Source organism: Rhinolophus ferrumequinum, chromosome 9, assembly GCF_004115265.2.
Source record: "Rhinolophus ferrumequinum isolate MPI-CBG mRhiFer1 chromosome 9, mRhiFer1_v1.p, whole genome shotgun sequence".
In the NCBI taxonomy this organism is placed as follows: Eukaryota; Metazoa; Chordata; class Mammalia; order Chiroptera; family Rhinolophidae; genus Rhinolophus; species Rhinolophus ferrumequinum.
In genome coordinates, this window is record NC_046292.1 from 38,667,156 (window position 1) to 38,687,740 (window position 20,585).

The 20,585-nt window shown below is 41.4% G+C and overlaps 1 protein-coding gene across 4 annotated transcripts; it reads left to right on the forward strand.

The window, feature by feature from the left end:
* Window positions 1-180: 180 nt before the first annotated feature.
* LRRC42 (leucine rich repeat containing 42) lies at window positions 181-19,239 on the forward strand. 4 transcript variants are annotated; one of them, XM_033115001.1, is made up of 9 exons: window positions 181-387; window positions 1,747-1,867; window positions 5,581-6,067; window positions 10,587-10,718; window positions 12,046-12,164; window positions 13,357-13,445; window positions 13,618-13,731; window positions 17,381-17,465; window positions 18,745-19,235. In XM_033115001.1, exons 3-9 carry the CDS (start codon window positions 5,595-5,597, stop codon window positions 19,017-19,019), a joined length of 1,287 nt encoding a protein of 428 aa, XP_032970892.1. In that variant the 5' UTR covers window positions 181-387; window positions 1,747-1,867; window positions 5,581-5,594; the 3' UTR covers window positions 19,020-19,235. The 4 variants fall into 4 exon arrangements, with proteins under 4 accessions (XP_032970892.1, XP_032970891.1, XP_032970893.1 ...); XM_033115000.1 differs by having other exon boundaries at window positions 1,773-1,867; XM_033115002.1 differs by lacking the exon at window positions 1,747-1,867 and having other exon boundaries at window positions 18,745-19,239.
* The last annotated feature ends 1,346 nt before the right edge of the window (window positions 19,240-20,585 follow it).

The following is a 20,585-nucleotide window of genomic DNA, read 5'->3' on the forward strand; positions in this document are numbered from 1 at the left end:
ATCTCTAACCCTGGTGCCCACAACACCAACGGTATCCGCCCCCGTGCGAGCACGCACGCGCAGTCCCCACCTCTCCGGGATCCGAGCCCTGAGCCCTCAGGTCGCCTGCCCTGGGTCGGGCCCCGCCTCCAGGCCCAGCCCCTCCCCTCATGCCGGGTCCCGCGCACGCGCGTCTCCCTTGCCCAGCCTACCCCCCCGCCACTGTCAGCCCGGCGGTCCCCCGGTGCTAGGTTGCCCCCAGCCCCCTCCCTCTTCTCATCCTCTCTCTGTCCCACCCTCCTTAGCTTTGTGCCCGGGGCACCGAGCCACTTCCCCCCTCAGCCGCGCCGAGGAAGGAGGGAGCCGCCACCGAGGAGCTTCAGCTCGCTGCCCCAGGCAGGGGCACAGGTAGGTGGCGGCCGCGGGCTGGGCCGCTCACGGAGCCCCAGACTGCGAGTGGGGGCGGGGGCGGTGTGTGAGGGAGGGTCGGAGTGGGGGAGGGGAAGTGGGATGGGGTTGGGGTGTGGTTGGTTGAAAGCTGTGAGGATGAAGATACGGGAGTGTGGGTGATGGGTTTAAGGGTGAGGTCGTGGTACTGGGGTAGGGTATGGGGGTGTGTGAGAATTGGGGTTCGGGAGGGTTGGGAGAAGGGAGCAGGATTAGCTTGGGGGGTCTCCGGAGGGGCATGCGTGGGAATTTAGAGAGATGGAGAATGGCACTGCCGAGGAAGGGGCGTTGAAGAGTGCATGGAGGAAAGGACCTAGGACTGGACTAGGAGAAAGGGTGGGGTCTTGGGGGTAGGGAAGAAACTAGTTGGGGCTGTGCATTGTGAAGCTGGGCATAGTGAAGCCTGAAGGAGGGGGATGTTGAAGGTTGAGGATAAGACAAGGAAAGAGATGGAAGAGATTGGGGGAATCCCAAAGAGTGGGAGGAAGGAAAGAATAGATGGTGAAGGAAGAGTTCCTGGGGGTTAGAGCGGGTGGGAGTGGAATAGTGTGGGAAGGAAGGGGAGGCAGGTGGAGGTGGGATTGGTATGGGGGACAGGGGACAGTTTAAAAAGAGCCATGGAAGGATTCAAAGGGCATAAGAGAGGTGGGGACATAGGGGCAGGGAGTGAGTGAAGGAAGGTAGGATTTGGGGTGTGGAGATTGGATTTTGTGTGAGCAGCTCTGGAATTAGCAGGTAGAAAAATTAAGAGTGTGAAGACGTTGGAGAGATTAGTATGTAGAGGAACGTGTGGAACGGAATATGGTGCTACCCTCTGGAACTTGGGAGAGAAAAGGGTATGGGTGAGAAGGCAGGTAGGAAAATGCAAGTTACAGGGAAAAAGAAGCAGAGGAGTTGAAAACTGAATAATGGTCGTTGACACAGATCAGTGAAGGTAAAATTGTTAGTTGGTTATTGGTGGTTTGGAGCTAGTTTCCATTCGAGTTTTTATGTTAGAAATTTTCTCAAGAATTCTGCATTTCCTAATAAACCAAGGGTATCTGCAGCCTTGGGATGAAGGCCAAGGGTTGACAGATGTTTTCCTGGTGTGTGGATGTGGGTAATTTCTGCCCTGGCAGAGGGAAGAAGTGAGGCCTCAGTGTAGCTGTTTTGGCTCTGTTCCCACCAACTCTTTCCTCAGATGTCCTCTGTGTGTGTGTGTGTGTGTGTGTGTGTGTGTGTTATCTCTTCCCTGTCCCCTGCAGCTTGAGCCAGTGAATACCAGAGGGATCAAACAGGTGGGTGAGATTAATTTTTAACATCTTTTTTTTTATCCTTAAGGCTGATGTCATATTTTTATTCTTAAGAGACAGCATCATGCAGTGGAAAGAGCTTGAACTTTGGAGTAACACAGCCTTGAGATTGAATTCTGGCTCTGCCACTTACTAGCTCTGTTCCTTAAGTAAGTTACTTTACTTCTCTGAGCCTCTTCATCTGTTAAATGGCAATCCTGACCTTACAGGAATTTTGAGGATTAAATGAGATCATTTAATGTAGTACCTAGCATAGTGCTTGGCAATTCGTAGGTGCTTAATAAATGGTAGCTATCACACCGAGTATCATTATCATTCATAATCATTGGGATGATTCATTATTCTTAGGGGATTGTTAACCTACATTACCTAGTAAAGTTAGGTGTTTTCTTCGTCTTTCTCTTCAAATTAAATAACCATAGACTTAGCTCACAATTTTAATCCTGTTACCAACCTCCCTCCTCCCACACTTGACTGGCATAGTCGTGCTTTTTGCTTAGTAAACTGACTTCACAGTCTAAAAAGCTGTCATATGTAGTTATCAATTCTTTTATCTTGCCTCTTATTCAAAGAGGCTGTAGAGAACTGAGTTTTTAATTTAGTAAGGTTATATTTTATTCATATGATGATGATATACTTAGTGGTAATTTGGCTCATTTATGGTGGCCAAATAGTAGATCATGCACTATTCCGATATTTTTCTACAATGTTGTCTGGCTTACAAAACTGCCTCTCTGTAGGGAGCTGGGAGTCTATTCGAATGCCCCTGTGACTCTGATCACCTAATATAAAATGCGGCCGATTCAGATCTACACTGGACATTGTTATTCTTACAGATACTGATTATTTTAATTTTCCAGTTTGTTTGGGGTTTTTGCCATGGTATGTCTCCTGAGGGGGCCTGTGCATGATAGAACACCGTGTACAACAGCCAGGCGCAAGTGAAAGCCAAGTCCAAAAACTTTGTGTGGAATTCTCTTGCCTTTATGATTCTTACCCTTGACAGGTTTAAACACTAATATAATTCTTATATTATTTTATAGTACTCACAAATTCTCAGGAAGCTCCTTACTGGGAGATTGCAAGATACACAAATTCAGGAGTAGAAATCAAAGGTCACCAGCATACTCTGAACCAAGGTCAGTTCCTCAAGTGCCATGGCTGAAGAATGGAGAGTCCATGGGGCTTCTGGACAGATGATGTTGGTTTACTCGTTAGGAAATACTGGATTTCTTTTCATCATTTAGAAAGAGAACTAGTTTGATGAGTAATTTAAAGGTAAAATATAGCCAGACTCGGCCTTTTTGTAAAAATGATCCCTGGAAGCAGAAGCTGCCAGGATTTGGGCCAGCCTGGGTTAGCGTCCTTTCTTCTGTCACAAGCTGGTGTGCCCTCTGCTGGATAGAATCAGACTTTTCTAATTTTCACCCTAAGTAGTCATCCATTCCTCCATTTGTCCATTTTACTCCCAAGTTTGTGGAAGGTACAATTGGATGTGAGGTTCAGGGATAATACAGATGGGCAGACACTGTTTCTTTGCCAGGGTGCTTGTAGTGTGCTGATTCATTATAAGTCCCGTTGAATTTGCCTTTGTGTTAAAATCAAGTCATTCCTTTTTAGGGCCATGTGGGTGTCTACTTTTCTGATCTACAGGTAGAGTAGGGCTCTGACTGTCCATCACAGGGATAAAGACCAAAGGGGATCTGCTTTATCTCTTTGTCAAGATTAAAGTCTGTGAGGTGGAAGGGCCAGATGCTTGCTTCTAGTGGAAGAAGAGCTTTGAATAAGTGAGGCATCTCCTTAGCAGCAGGCACTGAATACTGGCAAGAGTATGGATTATAAGAGCTGGCACTGTGACAGCTCTCTGGTTTGTAAATTCCCCCCGTCTCCCCCTGGTAGTACCAGTAGCAATATACTCCCATCATCTGCTTTGTTTCTACCACCTGCAGAAGGGTCTGGCCAGTGGGGGAGGGGCTGCAGCTGTTGCCTGGAAGAGGAGCTGGCTCCTGGCAACAGTATCAGTAGGCCCTGCAGCTCAGCGCACTCAGTCTATCCCTTTGAGGTCTCACCCTTCCTCTCAAACAAGTATCTGTTGAGGACTTAATACTAGACGCTATGTTGGGCCTGGGAAAGAGGGACGAATCAAGTAAGTGCCTTGCCTTCAAAGAGCTCACAACTCTGGGAACCTTAGTAAGAGAACAGATACAGTACATGGTGCAAAGTGCTATGTAGAAGGAGCTACTATGTAGAAGGAGCTCTGGGGAAAAGCAGACAGGTATGCCCTGGTGCAGGGATTAGGGAAAGTTTCCCAGGAGAGGATCGAGGTGAGCTGAGTGTTAACGATGAATAGGAATAAGCTAGGTCAGGAAAGCAGAGGAGGGTGTTCCAGCCAAAGGGAGCAGAGTGGCAGAATGAGCAGAAACCAGTGGGACAAGAGAGCACAACCAGCTTACCTGGGTAGCGTGGCATGGCCAGAGTAGGGCGTAAGGAAATGAGCAGGAAAGGGCGAGGCTCCCGGGCTAGGCAGGGCCCTCTTTTCTGATGTGTTTTTACACATAATTATCCTCTGGAGAAATGTAGATTGTACTGATGCCCACAAACAGGATCAACTGTTTGATCTCCAGGGATTCAGCATTTTTGATCACTTACTTGATTGTTTGCTGACACTTTTTAGTGGCATCAGAGGTACATCCTAGCCCTGTATTGATGCAGAAAAAGTTGGGTTGGTTCACTCTAAAAGTCAGTCAGAGTCTTTTAGAGATTACAACAGCATTTTGACCTCTATTATATTAAATTTTACCTCTCTCTCCTTTTAAATTGTTGTAGAAATGATCATCAAATACTTTCATTTTATTTAACATAGCAATTTCTCAGGTATTTTGAAATGTCACAGTTCCTCAGGAAAACAAGTATTTATTCCAATTAGTGCTTAGGCATAAAATGTCACCCACATCATCACAGAAATACCCAACTCTTTTTGATATTTCACCTTACCTTAAAAGTGCCCTAGTAGAGCCTTAGTAGGTTTGATGCTTCCAAGGGCTAGAAGAGCTTTTATTTAGCTCTTGTGCTATAAATCCCAAAAATCTCTGTTGCTTGTGGTCTATGTAAGGTTTAGGAAATGAGTAAACTTTAGTTCTGCAAATACCTGCTCAGGGACTATTACATGCCAGAGCACTTTCTTGGGGAGTCTGGATGAAGTAAGCATGGTTCCTCCTCTCAAGCTCAAACCAGCAGAACACAGACTCAGAAACAAATCAATAGCAGAACAGTGAGCCAAGTGCAATAAAGAAATGTGTGGAAGGTGCCAAGGTAGCAAGGGAATTATTCGTTTCTAGTCTTTCTTGTTCTGTGCATAAACATGGTTTTAAGAAACAAATAATAAATTCCATACGTACATAATTTGTAACTTGCAAATCAGTAAAAATTTTACAGTTTTAATGACTGCATAACATTCCAAGGTATAGATATGTCATAATTTACTTAATGTAATGCCTCTGTTCTTGGACATTTAGGTTGTTTCAGATGGTTTTGATAGTGACTTTCCTTGGAGATGATAACTCTCGGTGATAACTTTTCAGGGTGAATTTTAGAAATCAGATTTGAGCTGGTATTTGAAAGATGAGTAGGAAATCACCAGAGAGACAAGAAAAGGGGGAGAGTGGGAAAGGGCATTCCAGGTAGAGGCAATAGAGGCAAGTTCCAGTGTCAAAGTTCACAGGCATCTGGTGAGCTTCGTTCCCCCAAACCAGCCACGGGGCCTGCCTAGTAGGCTCATAAAGCTCTGGGCAAGAAAAATGAAGTTACATGTTACACACGGCATTTTAATTAGATGTGCTTCCCTTGTGCCTTGCTTTTACAGTTGCAACCAACGCAATGTCTTACTACCTCAACTCCGAAAACCACCTGGACCCAGGGCCCATCTACGTGCGAGAAAATGGGCAGTTGCACATGGTCAATCTGGCCTTGGATGGCGTCAGGAGTAGCCTGCAGAAGCCAAGGCCTTTCAGACTGTTTCCCAAAGGCTTTTCTGTGGAGCTTTGCATGAACAGGGAAGATGACACTGCGCAGAAGGAGAAGACTGACCATTTCATCTTCACATACACGCGGGAGGGGAATCTTCGCTACTCTGCCAAATCCCTCTTCAGCCTGGTCCTGGGCTTCATCTCCGACAACGTTGATCACATTGATTCCCTTATCGGCTTTCCTGAGCAGATTGCTGAAAAGCTGTTCTCTGCTGCTGAAGCCAGACAGAAATTCACAGAGCCAGGTGCGGGGCTAAGGGCTTTGCAGAAATTCACCGAGGCCTACGGAAGTCTGGTGCTTTGCTCCCTGTGTTTGCGAAACAGGTAGGTGTCCTGTTTAGGATAGTGAGTATTTTGTTGGGTGTGGTAACTGTGTCAAGCTCCGGGGCTTCGTGGGCTTGTGGACTTCCCTCATCAAATAGCAAATCAATTTAGAACTTCCAGACACACAGTGATGGGCCATTTTGAGAAAAATCACTGTCTTTCTTCTCCCATCACTCTCCCAGACAACACTTAGCTTTATTTTGAAAACAGTTAAACAGTTTACAAAGATTAATTGATTGCCACACTTCCTCCATTAGGTAGAAAATACTCTTCTACCAACTTTTCTAGTAAGAGAAAATAGAAAAGACAAGATGTGACCTGCCATGTATCTCTTGGTATGCTCTTGGGGATGTGAAAATTAGTAAGCAGAGTTCTCAGCCCTGTTCTAGTTTTCAGACCACTAGATACTGAGCATTAGATAATAAGAAACTCGAAAAGAACGGGTGATTAAAATTTGAAGTATCCTGAAGTTTGGAAATTTTCAAATAAGGTCCCAACACCAATAATCAAGGTCTGTTTTCAACAGAGCAGATGTTTTTTCTTGTGACTTGCTTTTGCTCATATGCTTTTATTGATTTATTTAAAATTTTTATTCCACCATGTCAAATGACTTTCAAAGCATCTAGTAATTAAAAAGAACTTTAAAAAATGTACATGGAAAAGAATTTAAAACAAAACACAAAAAAGTATAAAGTGAAACACAAGCCTCCCTCCCATTACCCTCCTGTTTCCTCTCCCCAAAGGCAACTACTGTTATCAATTCCTTTTACATCATTCCAGAGATATTCTGTACCTATATGTGCATATATAGCTCTCCTCTTTGTCATACAGATGGCAGCACACTGCTTCAACTGTCATGCACCTTGCTTCAAATATTTTGAAAATCATGTACCATCAATATTTGTAGATTTTTAAAATAGCTGTATAGTATACCACTGTATAAACTTTTTTGAGATTAGAAAATGTGAAAGGCAGCTTACTATTAAGATGCACAATCAATATGATCATTAAAACAAGGCTAAACAGAAAGCATGTAATAATAAAAGCAAAAATCATACCAGAAAGCATAAGCTAAGTTCATATGCTTAAAAAAATAAAGAAGCAATCTTTATTTAATGGGCTCATAGAATTAGTATTTTTACCCCAGGCCAAATATTGTACTTTAAAAAGAAAAGACACGAACAGATGCAGACAACAACAGAATCATGCAGTCATGAACCAGGCAGACACCTTAGGAAAGCTCTGTCTTTGTGCTGTGGTCTCAATCACAGCTGGGCCTGGGGTTGCTGCCAGTGGAAAGGAAAAAAATTACCTTGCCTACATGAAAAAGTCTAGCAATATTTCATTGTATCTTACACATTTGAAATACATTTTACTCCTTTATTTTTTATTCTGTTTATGTTCATTGTACAAAAATTAGAACAATGAAAGATAGAATGATGATGTATACTTTGTTTTAAAATTATTTTATGAAGGCAATGCATACTATTTGGGAAATACATAAAACTAATACTAAAAAATTAATCCCATCATTCATGGTCATCATTTTCAAATATTTCTTTATACATTTGGGAGTGTACTCTAATCTAAAACTTGTATTCTGTTTTTTTCCTCCACCTACCTACCATTATAGCTTAAGTATTTCCCATGATAGTGAAAATGCTTTTTATCTATTTGTTGTGTCGGCATACTGTTCCAGTGGTCAAATTGAATGAGGGCAGCACTTTTCTTCCTGTTTGATGAGCACATACATTAGTGTAGTATTTCTGAAAAGCACTTGGCAATATGTTATCAAGAGGCTTAAAAACATTCATACCATTTGTTTGTGCATCAATTCCATTTATGAAGAATCTATTCTAATTTCTAATATAATACTCATATAGGAACACATATTTTTACATAAAGATGTTCATTAGAGTACTTGTAATAGTGAAAACCTGAAAGCTGACTACCCAAAATTAGGAAATTAGTTAAGCAAATTATGGTACATTCATACAAGACATATAGCTATTAAGATAATATTCAAAGAACATTTAAAATGATGTGAAATATTCATTATATACCAAATGAAAAAATAAGAATTAAAGTTACATATCCCAGTTTTGTTTAAAAAATAGGAATTTTTATGTGTATTACATATATAGAAAGGAAAAAGACAAACCCATTGAAATGTAATCTAGATAGTGGGATTGAGATTGTTTTAATTTTCTTTATAAGTTTTTATATTTTCTTAATTTTTTTCTTCAAGGAGGATGTACTATTTTTATAATCAGAAAAATATAAGAAACATTTTTAACAACTTTTTGGCACATATTGCAACAATCCAAACTTTGCTGTCTTATTGAGATATAAAAGTAAGATTTTCAATTGTGATAAAAAAAAAAAAAAAAGCAAAAGCAACTTCCCTTTTGAATCTCCAAAGGAAAATAGGAAGAAGACAGGAGATTTGGGTTTGCATTTGCAACCCAGGGCTGAAGCTGCAGCAGCAAAGGTTTTACTAGTGCAAAAGTGTTCAGGTCAAAGGGAATGCATTTGAGAAAATAATTGAATACAGTATAATTGAGTAGGAGCTATCTTGGGGTTGGGTCACAAAGCTGCCTGCCAGAAGGAAAAGCCAGTGTTTTTGCATCTGGGTTGCAACCCTACAAAACTGTCTCCTCCCTGTGTTAAAACCCCAGTGATTTTCAATCACACTGGTGGTCGCAGGGAGGCAAGTATGTTTTCCTTAAAATATCATCATGTGTAACTGAAGTAATTATAATACTGGTAGCTACCATTTAATGAGGGCCTATAAGAATCCATGTACTTTTGGAATAGTGTTTCTAATTTTCTTAATAATCCTGAAAAGAAGTAGTCATGAGCCCCATTTTCTAGCTGGAGAAATTGAGACTCAGAGAGGTTAAGTAACTTTCTCACAATCACACAAGTAATTAGGGTTGTTAGAATTCAAACTCAGGTCTGACAGTAAAACATGTATGTGATCTTTCTGTTGCTTGTCCACTATATACTATTCTGAACTCTTTAAGGGGCAATTTGGAAGACTAGTTTTGAGCAAGACCCTAGAGCTTTGAGTATTTTGTAGGTAAGCATCTAGTAATGTCTCTGGTTTGCATGTTGGTTTCTCAGCCTTGATTTTTGTAATGTTTGTTCATCGTGTTATACATTATGTCCTTCACAGATAACTCGTTTCAGAATTACTAAAAATCTTCTGATTAATTGATCAAAGCATGTATGTTTTCCTTTCTCTGATTGCCAGTAATCCTCCAAACCCCCATTAACCCACTTCAACTCTGTGATTGTGAGATAGAAAACAGCAGCTTTATTTACAGTGCAATTAAAATACGTCTGAGTAAATAAGGCTCATTTGTGTACCCAGCTGAGCTCGGTCACCAGGCAGTTAGAGGGGGTATCAGTGCCCTAGGCCATGTGTACCTAGCAGTCAGGCCCGCCACAGCTTCTGTAAATCTGATTTTTTGTTGAAAAGAAAAGAGATCTAACTTCCCTCTTAGTCTCTGATTATTCCATCCTGTTTTTGATAATTATGATCCTGCTGACAGAAGAGAGATGTGAATACTTTTTTAAGTATAACCCCACTGGCCCTAGCATGCCATCTCTGTGAAAACTTCTAAACATCCATGAGGAAAGTGGATGAGAAAGGCATGCTCTTGCCAAGTCAGTTTCCCTGTTGTTTCAGGATCCTCTCCTCTCTGTTTCCTGTCACACCTAATCCCTTTTCATTTTTTCTCACTGACATCATCTAACCTAGATGAATGACTAGAAAGCAGGGTGGAGACCACACTGCGCTGTGGAATGCCTGTGTGATCTTTTCCTCTCCAGAGGCGTCCCTGATGGCCTCGTGATGACAGTTTGGCAAGGTGCTCCAGTGTAATTAAATTGATTGTGCTCACAGGTTTGTCTTAATAACCATCTAGATTAAAGTGAGTCCTCATAGTCATCATGCTGCACATGCTTTCGGAGTAAAGTTGGCAGGATAACAGAGGTGTAGTGGGCAGCGACTCAGACTTGGGTTTGAGTAGAAAAGATAAAATGTGATCTGCCAAATACCTCTTGGTCTGTTCTTGAATGTGGAGATTAGAACCTAGCGTTCTTGGCCCTGTTCCAGTTGCCAAACCACTAGATACTGAGCATTAGATAAAAAGCAACCTTAAAGGAATAATTCGTTAAAATTTTGAGTATCCTAAAGTTTGGAAATTCACCGGTAACGTCCCAACACCAACACCAAAGTCAGTCTGTCTTCTAACAAAGCCAATGTTTTTTCTTGTGACTTGTCTTTGCTCACGTACATTTATTTATAGTTTTCGTTCCACTGTCATATATGACTTTCAAGGCATTTATTAATGAAAAAAATTCAACCTGTGCCCCCATCGTTATCAGTGAAGTCTGCTTTATTACACAGTACTTTGTCCTGATGGAATGCTGGTTGCCTCACAAAGCCACAAATGGTAATGTTTTAAAAGAAGGAAAAGAAAAGCTGTTGCTTTCTCTTCACACCCCACAGATATCTGGTGATCTCAGAAAAACTTGAGGAGATTAAGTCTTTCCGGGAGCTGACCTGTCTGGATCTTTCCTGTTGCAAGCTTGGAGATGAGCATGAACTTCTAGAACATCTCACTAACGAGGCCCTGTCTAGGTATTGATCTACCACCACTGCAGATAGTTTTATTATTTTTTTAAAGGATGCTCTAGAAGCATACCAGTTACTTCCCAATCCTGCGTTTATTTGCTAATTTTTTTTCCTAGAATATTTTTCTTCCCCATTTACTTGGTAGAAGCAATATAGATCGGACAACTCTTACAAAAGTAAATCAGTTGGTTCATTTTTCTAAATAACCTTTATTTCAACATGTAGTGCTTGAAACTACCTGGATTGAAAAATGATCTTTCCCTTTGTCCAGTCCTAGTTTGTCTAATCTTAGCAAGAGATGAGAAGTTAGACATTTTTCCATCGTCATTATCATTTTCTATTTTAACTGTCAATGAACTGTCAATAAATAATTTAAAAAGTGAACTATTCAAGACAGCCAAATACATAATTTAAAGAAATCTTCCACTTTATACCATTCACAAATAGTCCGACTGATCTCAGTCTGATCTGCAGAGAGGGGGCCAGGTGGGTTCCTTTGTGGGTTCATAAACACCCAGAAGGATAACAGCATTATAAACCTGAGTCTCACCTACTTCATGGGGCCTGCCTGGAACGGCAACACCTACATACTACGCTGCACAACGGTATTTTTGTGTGAGGTTAGTAAAAGTTCAGATTTCTTGTTGTGTGTGCGAGCACATTAATACACCAGTGTCAGGTTAGCTGGATGGATTGGCTTTTGGGTATACCTTAAAAACCCAATCTGAATATCTGGCTTTATAAAGCTAATTAAACTTAGAGGACTGTTTGCTTTGCCAAAAGAATTCTCATAGGAATTCTTTAGCAGACTTTCGCAACATACTTTGAGTATTTTTGGTTTTCTCACAGCATTTGCCAGGAGTGCAGCTTTTTTGTTAAACAAGGTATATTTATCTCCTTAATGAAATCCATTCACCTCACTCTACTATATAGTGCCCTCTGCCATCTGAGATAAGTACTACATGACACTTTGATCCTTAAGTTAACCCTCATTTAGTAACTGAAATACTGTGTTTTCTAGAAAATAAGACCTAGCCGGACAATCAGCTCTAATGCGTCTTTTGGAGAAAAAATTAATATAAGACCTAAGACCGGGTCTTATATTAATTTTTTCTCCAAAAGACGCATTAGAGCTGATTGTCCGGCTAGGTGTTATTTTCGGGGAAACACGGTAGAACCAAAAGATCTTTAACTGTTAAATGCATTGGGTGTGAAATAGCAGGGGGTAGAGAATATGTAATATTTTTTAATGAAATTTATGAAAGCATGTTCTCATACATAGACTTTCTCCAACTCTCTTTAAGTAATTTATTTATGGACTTTGTTTCCCTAGTGTAACTCAGCTCCACCTGAAGGATAATTGTTTATCTGATGCCGGGGTGCGGAAAATGACAGCACCAGTTCGAGTGATGAAAAGAGGCCTTGAAAATCTAACATTATTAGATTTATCTTGTAAGTTTCATTAGAAATTACGGATTATTAATATTGGAAAAATGGCCTTAGAAATCATCTAGTTCGCCTTTTCATTTTAGAGGTGATAAATTGAGGGGACTTTCCTAGGTGCCACAGCAAGTTAGTGGCAGAGCAGGACTAAAGCCAGAGGCTCTTGACTTCAGGCTGAATACCTCTCCTGGCATGCTGCCTCCTCTCTAGGGTAGGAAAAGCCCTGACGGATTCATCCATGCCACTCACTGTGTGCAGACAGGGCAGCCGTTCATCATCTTCATAGCATATATAAAGAACATTTGGTTCATCTGTACTTTCTTTAAGTTGCTGATCCATCGTGACTGTCAGGTGGGTCTTTTTTAATCAGTATTTGCTTGGTGAAAATCTAGATGAATCCACAATTGTAATAATTGACTCAGGCTTAACCAGATACTGACTCCAATGGTAGAAAGTTGGTAGAGATCATTTACACTTTACCTGAGCATCCATATGTGGCAGGATAGTATGGTGCCAAAAGAAGAGAAAGAGCAGGTTTAAGGTCAGAGGATACTCCTTGTTCTCCTCTAATTAACAGCTGTGTGGCCTGGGGCAAGTTATTTCACCTCTCGAAGCCTTGGTTTTGGCTTCTGTAAAATGAAGATAATAATGAATGTCCTACCTTACGCCCATAGAAGTTATTCATTCAACAGATATTATTTTGAGCATCTACACTGTGCCAGGCACTGTGTACTCATGGCCTTGAGGACTCAGTGCTAATGTCACCCTCTCCATTTGAAGTGAGAAGGCGATGTACAAGAAAAGAGTCTGAAAATGCCAGTTAGTAAGAGTAGTAATAGTCTCTGTGTCTAAATACCTTTGAAACAGTTTTTTAAGTCTTTAACTTTGGAGGGGAAATGGCCATGAACAAACTCTGATGAACCATCTTAATACATGTTTATATATGCTGTTTTCCATGTGGTTGCAAATTAAACCCTTTGGGATAACAACCTGGTTCATTTATTTTTCTGCTAACCTCCAACTCCTAGAAAGTTAGAGCTATAAAGGATCTTAAGGATAAGATCCCTATATTTAATTTACTCTGGAAAGTTTGCTCACTCAGTATTTTGTTTTATCATTGCTTGACCTTTTTTCTGACCTTACTGTTGACATTTTAGCAATAGTTCTGTAACAAAACACTACCTATGTTTTTGACATCTAGGTAATCCTGAGATCACAGATGCAGGAATTGGATACCTCTTTTCTTTTAGAAAACTAAACTGCTTAGATATCTCTGGGACGGGGCTCAAGGTAAGACTTTTGCTCTCTTTTCTTATTTTTCCACAGTCACAATTTGATATTTTGCTTCTGCTAATTGATGTTTAGGAAGGGCTGTTATTTATGATGGTATTTATTTCCTACTGAAAGCAAGTACAAATTAACCAGATGTGTGGGCGTTCCTGTTCTGTCGTTCCCTCACTAGGACATCAAAGCCATCAAACACAAGCTCCAGACCCACATAGGCCTCGTCCACTCCAAAGTGCCTTTGAAGGAATTTGATCACAGTAACTGCAAGACAGAGGGCTGGGCTGACCAGGTACTGCGGATTTTTCTCCCTATACTTAATACCGCTTTTCATTTTAATTCCAAGTGCCTTATTCAATACTTTGAACAAAAAGTTCATTCTCTTGGTATTCCTTGGCTGAATTGTCATCTTCATGTCAAATCAGAGATACTGATGGCCTATAACTGACCCAACTACTTAAGAAAAGGTGTTAGATGCTGGTCCTTAAATCTCATGCTCTGGTCACTAGATCAGGCCTCGTCCTTATTGGACCTCGGAGAAAATGCCATCCTATAAATGATTCAGAAAAAAATGAATTCTGGCTTGCTATGAAAAAAACAGTATGACCCAATTTCAGAAGGACAGATTCTCTTAGCAGTGTGAATATACTAGAAAGACAGTAAGTCACACTGATGAGATTCAAATCTGACTCTTACCCTTTTGGGGGGCAAATTTCGTACCTCATAGAGTCTTAGTAAGGAAATGTGATTCTTGCCCTTCTCTCACTGAGCCTTCCCATTTTCAAGTTCTTGGCTGAACTTTATTTTAACTCTGTTTCATCTTCTTGATGCTCTCCCTCAAGTTGGTACAGACTTAGATAGGAAGTCAGAAAGTAACCAATTATACAGCACTAGTAGATGCCAGGTTCTGGTCCCTTTCTCCCTGAGATGCTTTACTTTATTATTTTTTTAACAGTGAAAAATTTCTATATTTAGTCAGCTGGACTCAGTGGAGATGATCCCAGGGTTGTTGCAGCATCCAAAGCATCGTAGTCGGGAGCCAGGGGGACATACGCCTGCTTCTCTCCATCAGGCCTGAGCAGGGTCACGTCAAGGTCATACAGCTTCTGCACAGCCTGTGTGATCTGGGGCCTGTTGGCCTTGACGTCCATCCACAGTGAACACAAGTGTGTTGCTGTCTTCTCTCTTCTTCATGGCCGACTCGGTAGTCGGGGGGGCTTGGTGAGGGCACCGTGGTCAAGCTTGTTTCTCCTGGGGGCGCTCTTCCCAGGGTATGTGGGCTGCCTTCCGAGCTGCAGTGTCTTGGGCCATCGGAAGGTGGGTGACGTGCGTATCTTCTTTTTGTGGCTGTGGACGCCTTTCACTCAGCTTTCTTTGCCTTCTTTGCCTTCAAGCCCTCTGCTTTGGCTTCGGCTCTGGGAGGGGCTGGGGCTTCCTTCTTTGCTTTTGGCACCATCTTTGTGAAAAGGGTTTTCTTCAGACACTTTAAACGAATGTTTCTTGGTGGAGGTGTGGAGGAGTCCCCAAGCTGTATTGTTACGGATCCCTCCTTGGCTCAGGCTGTAATGCTTGATGGTGGACCTATCAAACTGCCTGATTGTACGATCACCTCCCTATAGATAAACAGGAAGGGGGTGCTGGTGAGTCAGTGTTTCAGGAGCACTTTGAAGTTGGCCCAGAAAACACGTGCTAAAATAATTATCATAGTGCATTGCTAGACAGTTTGTAGCACTGGATGAATCCTAGGCATAGCCAGCAGACGAGGCAGCTGTGGGATGGTCATACAAAGGCTTGATGTCGTTTGATAGCAAGTGTCATGGTGGGAAGAGCATCGGCTATGGAGTCAAAGAGACCTGGGTTTGGGATTCTGACTTGACAACCCCGTAGCTGTATGACTTAAGGTGACTGTGACTCTCCGTTTCTTTTATCTGTAAAATGCAGAAACCAGGCTATCTCTTGCAGAGCTTGGTAAGGGTAAAGTACCTAGCCGCCTAGCCAGAAAGGAAGCAGATTGGGCTCCGTGTAGCTTCACGCCATGCCCTTCAGCCTGGCCCCTGGGGCTTGGCCACCGAGCTTATCCATCTCTTATTGAAACTTATTGAAACTGTTTCCCTTATTGAAACTGTTTCAGGCTGAATTCATGCTCCTCATTCTCAGCAGATAACACAGAACATCGATGCCATCTAACAGGAGTCCCCTTACTTACCTATCTCTGTTTCAAAACTTCTCCGTCTCTTCAACTATCATGTATTCTCCCTCCCTCCTATTCAAGTGGAGCAAGTGCCACTTTACTCCAGTGATTAGCCCTTTAAGTTTTGGGGTTGGTTGGTTGGTTTTTTCCAGTTCTGTTCCCTAAGACCACCAGCTTCCTCAGTGATAGTTAATAATTATTTCCCTCTACTGCCCCCCACCCACTGCATCTTCAGTCTTACCATCTGTTGGCTGTTTTCTTTCTGTGTATAAACAGACTCAAGCTCCTCTTATTCTAACATGTTCCTCATCCCCCAACAACTGAATTCTTTTCTAGTCTTACCTCTTCCCACCTCCTCACTGCCTACTCAGTTCTTTATCCCATGTAATCTAGTTTGGGCCATTGCTGCTCTACTGTAGGTGCTCTCTTCAAAGTGGCCCGTGATCTCATTCTTCACCTGCCTTGGTTTCTCGGCAGCATTGGTTTAAACATGGATGCCTTATGCCTTTTCTCTCTCCACCTTTCTCCTGGCTCTCCCCTAACTTCCTCACTTCTCCCTCTAGCTCTTGCTGATTCCTCACTTCCTCCTCTCCTCTGATACCTCCACTCGCTCTCCTGGTGATCTTAACTCTTCTCAGAGCCTTAACTGTCCCTGAGGGCTTGTCTCACACATTAGACCCGCTCCTAAATATCATCTACCTGGCACCTCAAATCCAGCTTGTCCAGGACCTAACTCATTTTCTTCTTCCCCGTCCCCAAACAGCTCTTCCTATGGACATTCTTACTTCTTAGTGAAATCATCATTTCTCCTATTGCCCACTGAGTCACCAGATTCAGCTAATCCATGTTGGCAACTCTTAGATGTGTTCCCATTTTCCAAAATCAGGAAAGTATCATAGAAGGGATGACAACTGATACTTATTGAGTGCTTTCTGTGTGCCAAACACTGAGCTACACCCTTCATGTCTGTTATCTAATTTAACAGATGAAGAAATTGCGACTCAGAAATTAAATTGCTTGCCAAGGGTCCCCTGGCTAGTAAGTGGTAGAGCTAACTCTGGAATTGTATTCTTAAACTCTGTCTTGTACTGCCTCTGTGTCCTGATACTGTTTTTCTTTATAGTCATTTCATTGCATATCATAATGAGAAATATTAAATTTAGTTCTTGTTACTCATGGTGTATGTGAAATAACCATTTATTTTATTTATTATAGTTTATACTCAGCCACATTTCTGAAAGAATTTGTAGTAGCTTATAATAAAAATACATTTGTAACAGTTTAAAAAAATGAAAGTTGATCATGAAGTGTCTTGAGAATATAGAAATGTGGGCATTTTACACACATAAGAGTTTGAAAAAAAAAGAGTTTGAGTTATGGTTGGTATATTTTAAGACATGTGGGAATGTGTGAAAAGTATTATGATTAAGGTCTTAAATTGTAGTATTTAGTTTAAGGATATGCAATTTATTTCTAGCTTGGAATAGAGATGAAAACAGGGAGTCAGCTTTATAGATTTTTTCCTGAGTCATACAAATACATATGTCGAACATGTTTGTATTCTAATCAACTCCTGCATTAAAACAGAAAATCCAGGCTTGACTTAGTTCTTATTCTTATCAGCAATCATCTGAAGTAAGATTTCCACAGGGGTTTGTGTTTATAGAAAGGGGACAGGGGGAACAAGGAAGGTTTGAGATTGAAATCTTAAGATTTGGTCCAGATTCAAATCTTTCCAAATACATTTTAGATTGTTCTGCAGTGGGAACGTGTGACTTTGGAAGCTGTGAAGCTACGGGAAACCTCGGAACCTCGAAAGGCAGCTCAGCACTTCTGTGAGAAATTCCCTTTCCTTTGGAGTTTTTGCCCTTAGGTTGTTTGCGCCCTTAAAGCAGTAATGCTATCTTCACTCAGTTTGAACATTAATTGTGATACTATTGACTTAATTAGATCACCAAAACTTGTGTTCTTTCAACATTGCTTACAGTGTAAGTCCACACTTAGCTCCAAGCACTGGCATCAGGAAAATAGCTTATTAAATGTCTGTAGGTAGGTATGTATTTGTATCTGTCACACTTGTTCCAAAAAAGATTTGCAGTGGCACAAGAGTACAGAAGATGAAAAAGGAATTAAGTGTAGCCAAAAGATAGAAGCAACCCAAATGTCCATCTACAGATGCATAGGTAAACAAAATGTAGTATTTATATACAGTGGAATATTATTCGGCCGTAGAAAGGAAGGAAATTTTGACACGTGCTATCACATGGATGAAACTTTAACACGTTATGCTAAGTGAAATAAGCCAATCAAAAAAAAAAATACTGCATGATTCTTCTTATATGAGATTCCTATAATAGTCAGGTTCACAGAGACAGAGTAGAATGGTGGTTGCCAGGGGTTGGGGGAAGGTGTAATAGGGAATTATTATTTAATATGTACAGAGTTTCAGTTTTGCAAGATGAAAACGTTCTGGAAATGGATGGTGGTGATGTTTGCATGACAATGGGAATGTGCTTCATGCCACAGAACTATATACTTAAAAATGGTACATTTATGTTACGTATATTTTACCATAACTTTTACAGAGGAGTTAAATGATGAAGTCAAAGTGAAGGAAAAATAAAGGTAATAAAATAAGAAGCCAGGGCATACCAAAAATTTACATAATAAGGTTGTGTCATTTGCTACAGTGTGCCATAAATTTGCTCTTAGAAACAGGTCCAGATTTTTAATAGTAATAGCTAACATTTTTTGAGCATTTACTATGTGCCATGGCTTGTGCTAAGCAATTTATGTACGAATACATTATTTCATTTATCTTCACCCTTATGAAATGGGTTTTATCTCTCTATAAAAAATAAGAAACCTGCATCTCAAGACAAGTCATTTGCTCAAGGTCACTTATCCAGGAAGGGACAGAGTACATGCCTTCCACCTGTGTTAGTGCATGTGCCACTGTGACTTTCCAGGGCACTCAGAAGGGAATAAAATTAATCCAAACATCATCTTCTTTGGGCCTTTGTCGTTTCTCTTGGATCATCTTTCTAGACCTTGGCAGGCATTAGCATGCCAACATAGTAAACTCATCACTCTTCCCTTCTGTCGCTCTTTTAGATGGGAAGCGGGATCGAACAGAAACCCCAGCGAAGTGTCCCCTGGCAGACACCCACATGAACTCTTCCGAGAAACTCCAGTTCTATAAAGAGAAAGCCCCAGACTGCCATGGGCCATTGTTGAAACGCGAAGCTGTCTCAAGCCAGGAGTCAAAGAAGAGCAAGAAGAGAGCTTTTGAGGAGCCAGAAAAGGAACAGAGTAACTCTTCACAGTCTTCAAAGCAGAAATATGTGTGTCTTTCTGTGGAAGACTGGGACTTGTTAAATTCCTATTGACGGGCAGATAGAAGTTGACCTTTTTCCCTCCAACTCTAATGTATGGGGAAAGAGGGCTGATGATGTTTTCCCTTTTGTTTGAATTTACCTATGGTATTAGCATAGCAAACATATTTCTACTTTTGTGGTGGGGGAGGGGAATGCTATGGAAGTATGATAATTTCTAATGTATATTTTCAATACATAGTAATTTTTTCAAATAAACGTTTTTGCTGTCCTTGAGTTCTGCTTGTGAAACGTGGACTGGAGCCACAGGAAATAACACTTTGGTTTGGGATGGAAGGCCATGTCAGCCACTGACAAGGCAGCTTGGCATAACTTGCTGCTATTCGAATTTGGCCCAACCAATGTGATATATGTACACATGGCTACCATTATTGAATGCCTCCTATTTGCTGTGCCCTGTGCTTACGATAACCATGGAAGATAAGTATTAGCCCCAATTTAGAGTTAAGAAAACTCAGCCTCAAGTTAAGTGAGTTGTTTAAGGTCACAGAGCTTATAAGTGACAGAACCAGAATTTGTACTCCTTTTGGTCGAACTCTAAAGTCCACTCTGTTACATTGCCTTTTAAATAATAGTTACCAACTATTACGGCTATGAAGTAAAGCACCAGGAATCTTCCTAACAGTCCTATAAAGTAAGGATTATCACCTCTATTTGACAGGTGAGGATCCTGGCTAATGACTTACCTTGGACCAGTGCTTCTCAAGCTCTGTTGTGCATGCAATGTTTTGAAGAATGAACCCTTGCTGTTAATGGGCCCAGTGTGTGGAACATGGAGCAGAGTGGGGGCATCAGTGGAGCAGGGACCATTAAAGAAGTCCAGGTGAGATAATGGCAGCAAGGACTAGAGAGGTGGCGGTGATGACGAGAAGTGGTTGTGTTCAGGAGCTGTTTTGGAGGTAGCGCTGATGCAATTGGTGTCAAGGAGTTAAGAAATGGAGTAAAATCAAAGATGACTGCTTCCTAAGGTTTTACCTGAGCAACTGAGTGGATAATGAGTCCTTTACTAACATGGGAGAATGCAGGAGGAGAACTGGTTTGGGGTGAGTGGGGAAATCGAGAGCTCAGTTGTAGACAAATTCGAGATGCCTGATGGGATGCACAGGCAGGCAATTGGACATGTGAGTCTGGAGCTCGGGAGCCGTCAGGACTAGACATAAATAAAGTTGGAGTTCAACAGTAAAGATGGGAAGCGGGACCGGGACCCCCTCCCCCTCCCCCTCCCCCTCTCCCTCTCCTTGGTTCTGTTTCTCTGGAGAATCTTTCGTAATACATTCATCCTTTCAGTCAATGTGAAACAATTATTGGGCACCGATTGTGGGCTCTGTTAGAGCAAATAAGACAGAGTCCCTGCCCTCAAGTAGGGAACAGACAAATGACTTCCCAAGTACAGTTACTGTGACGTGGGTATGTTTTAGGGGCTTTAGGTCCACAATGGAGGAATGCTAAATGGGTAACCAAGAGCTGTGAGGCAGGAGATGCTTCATAAAAGGTAATGATGCTTAAGTGAGTTTTGAAGGATGAATATGAATTATGAAATCACAGCTAGGAGCCAGGCAT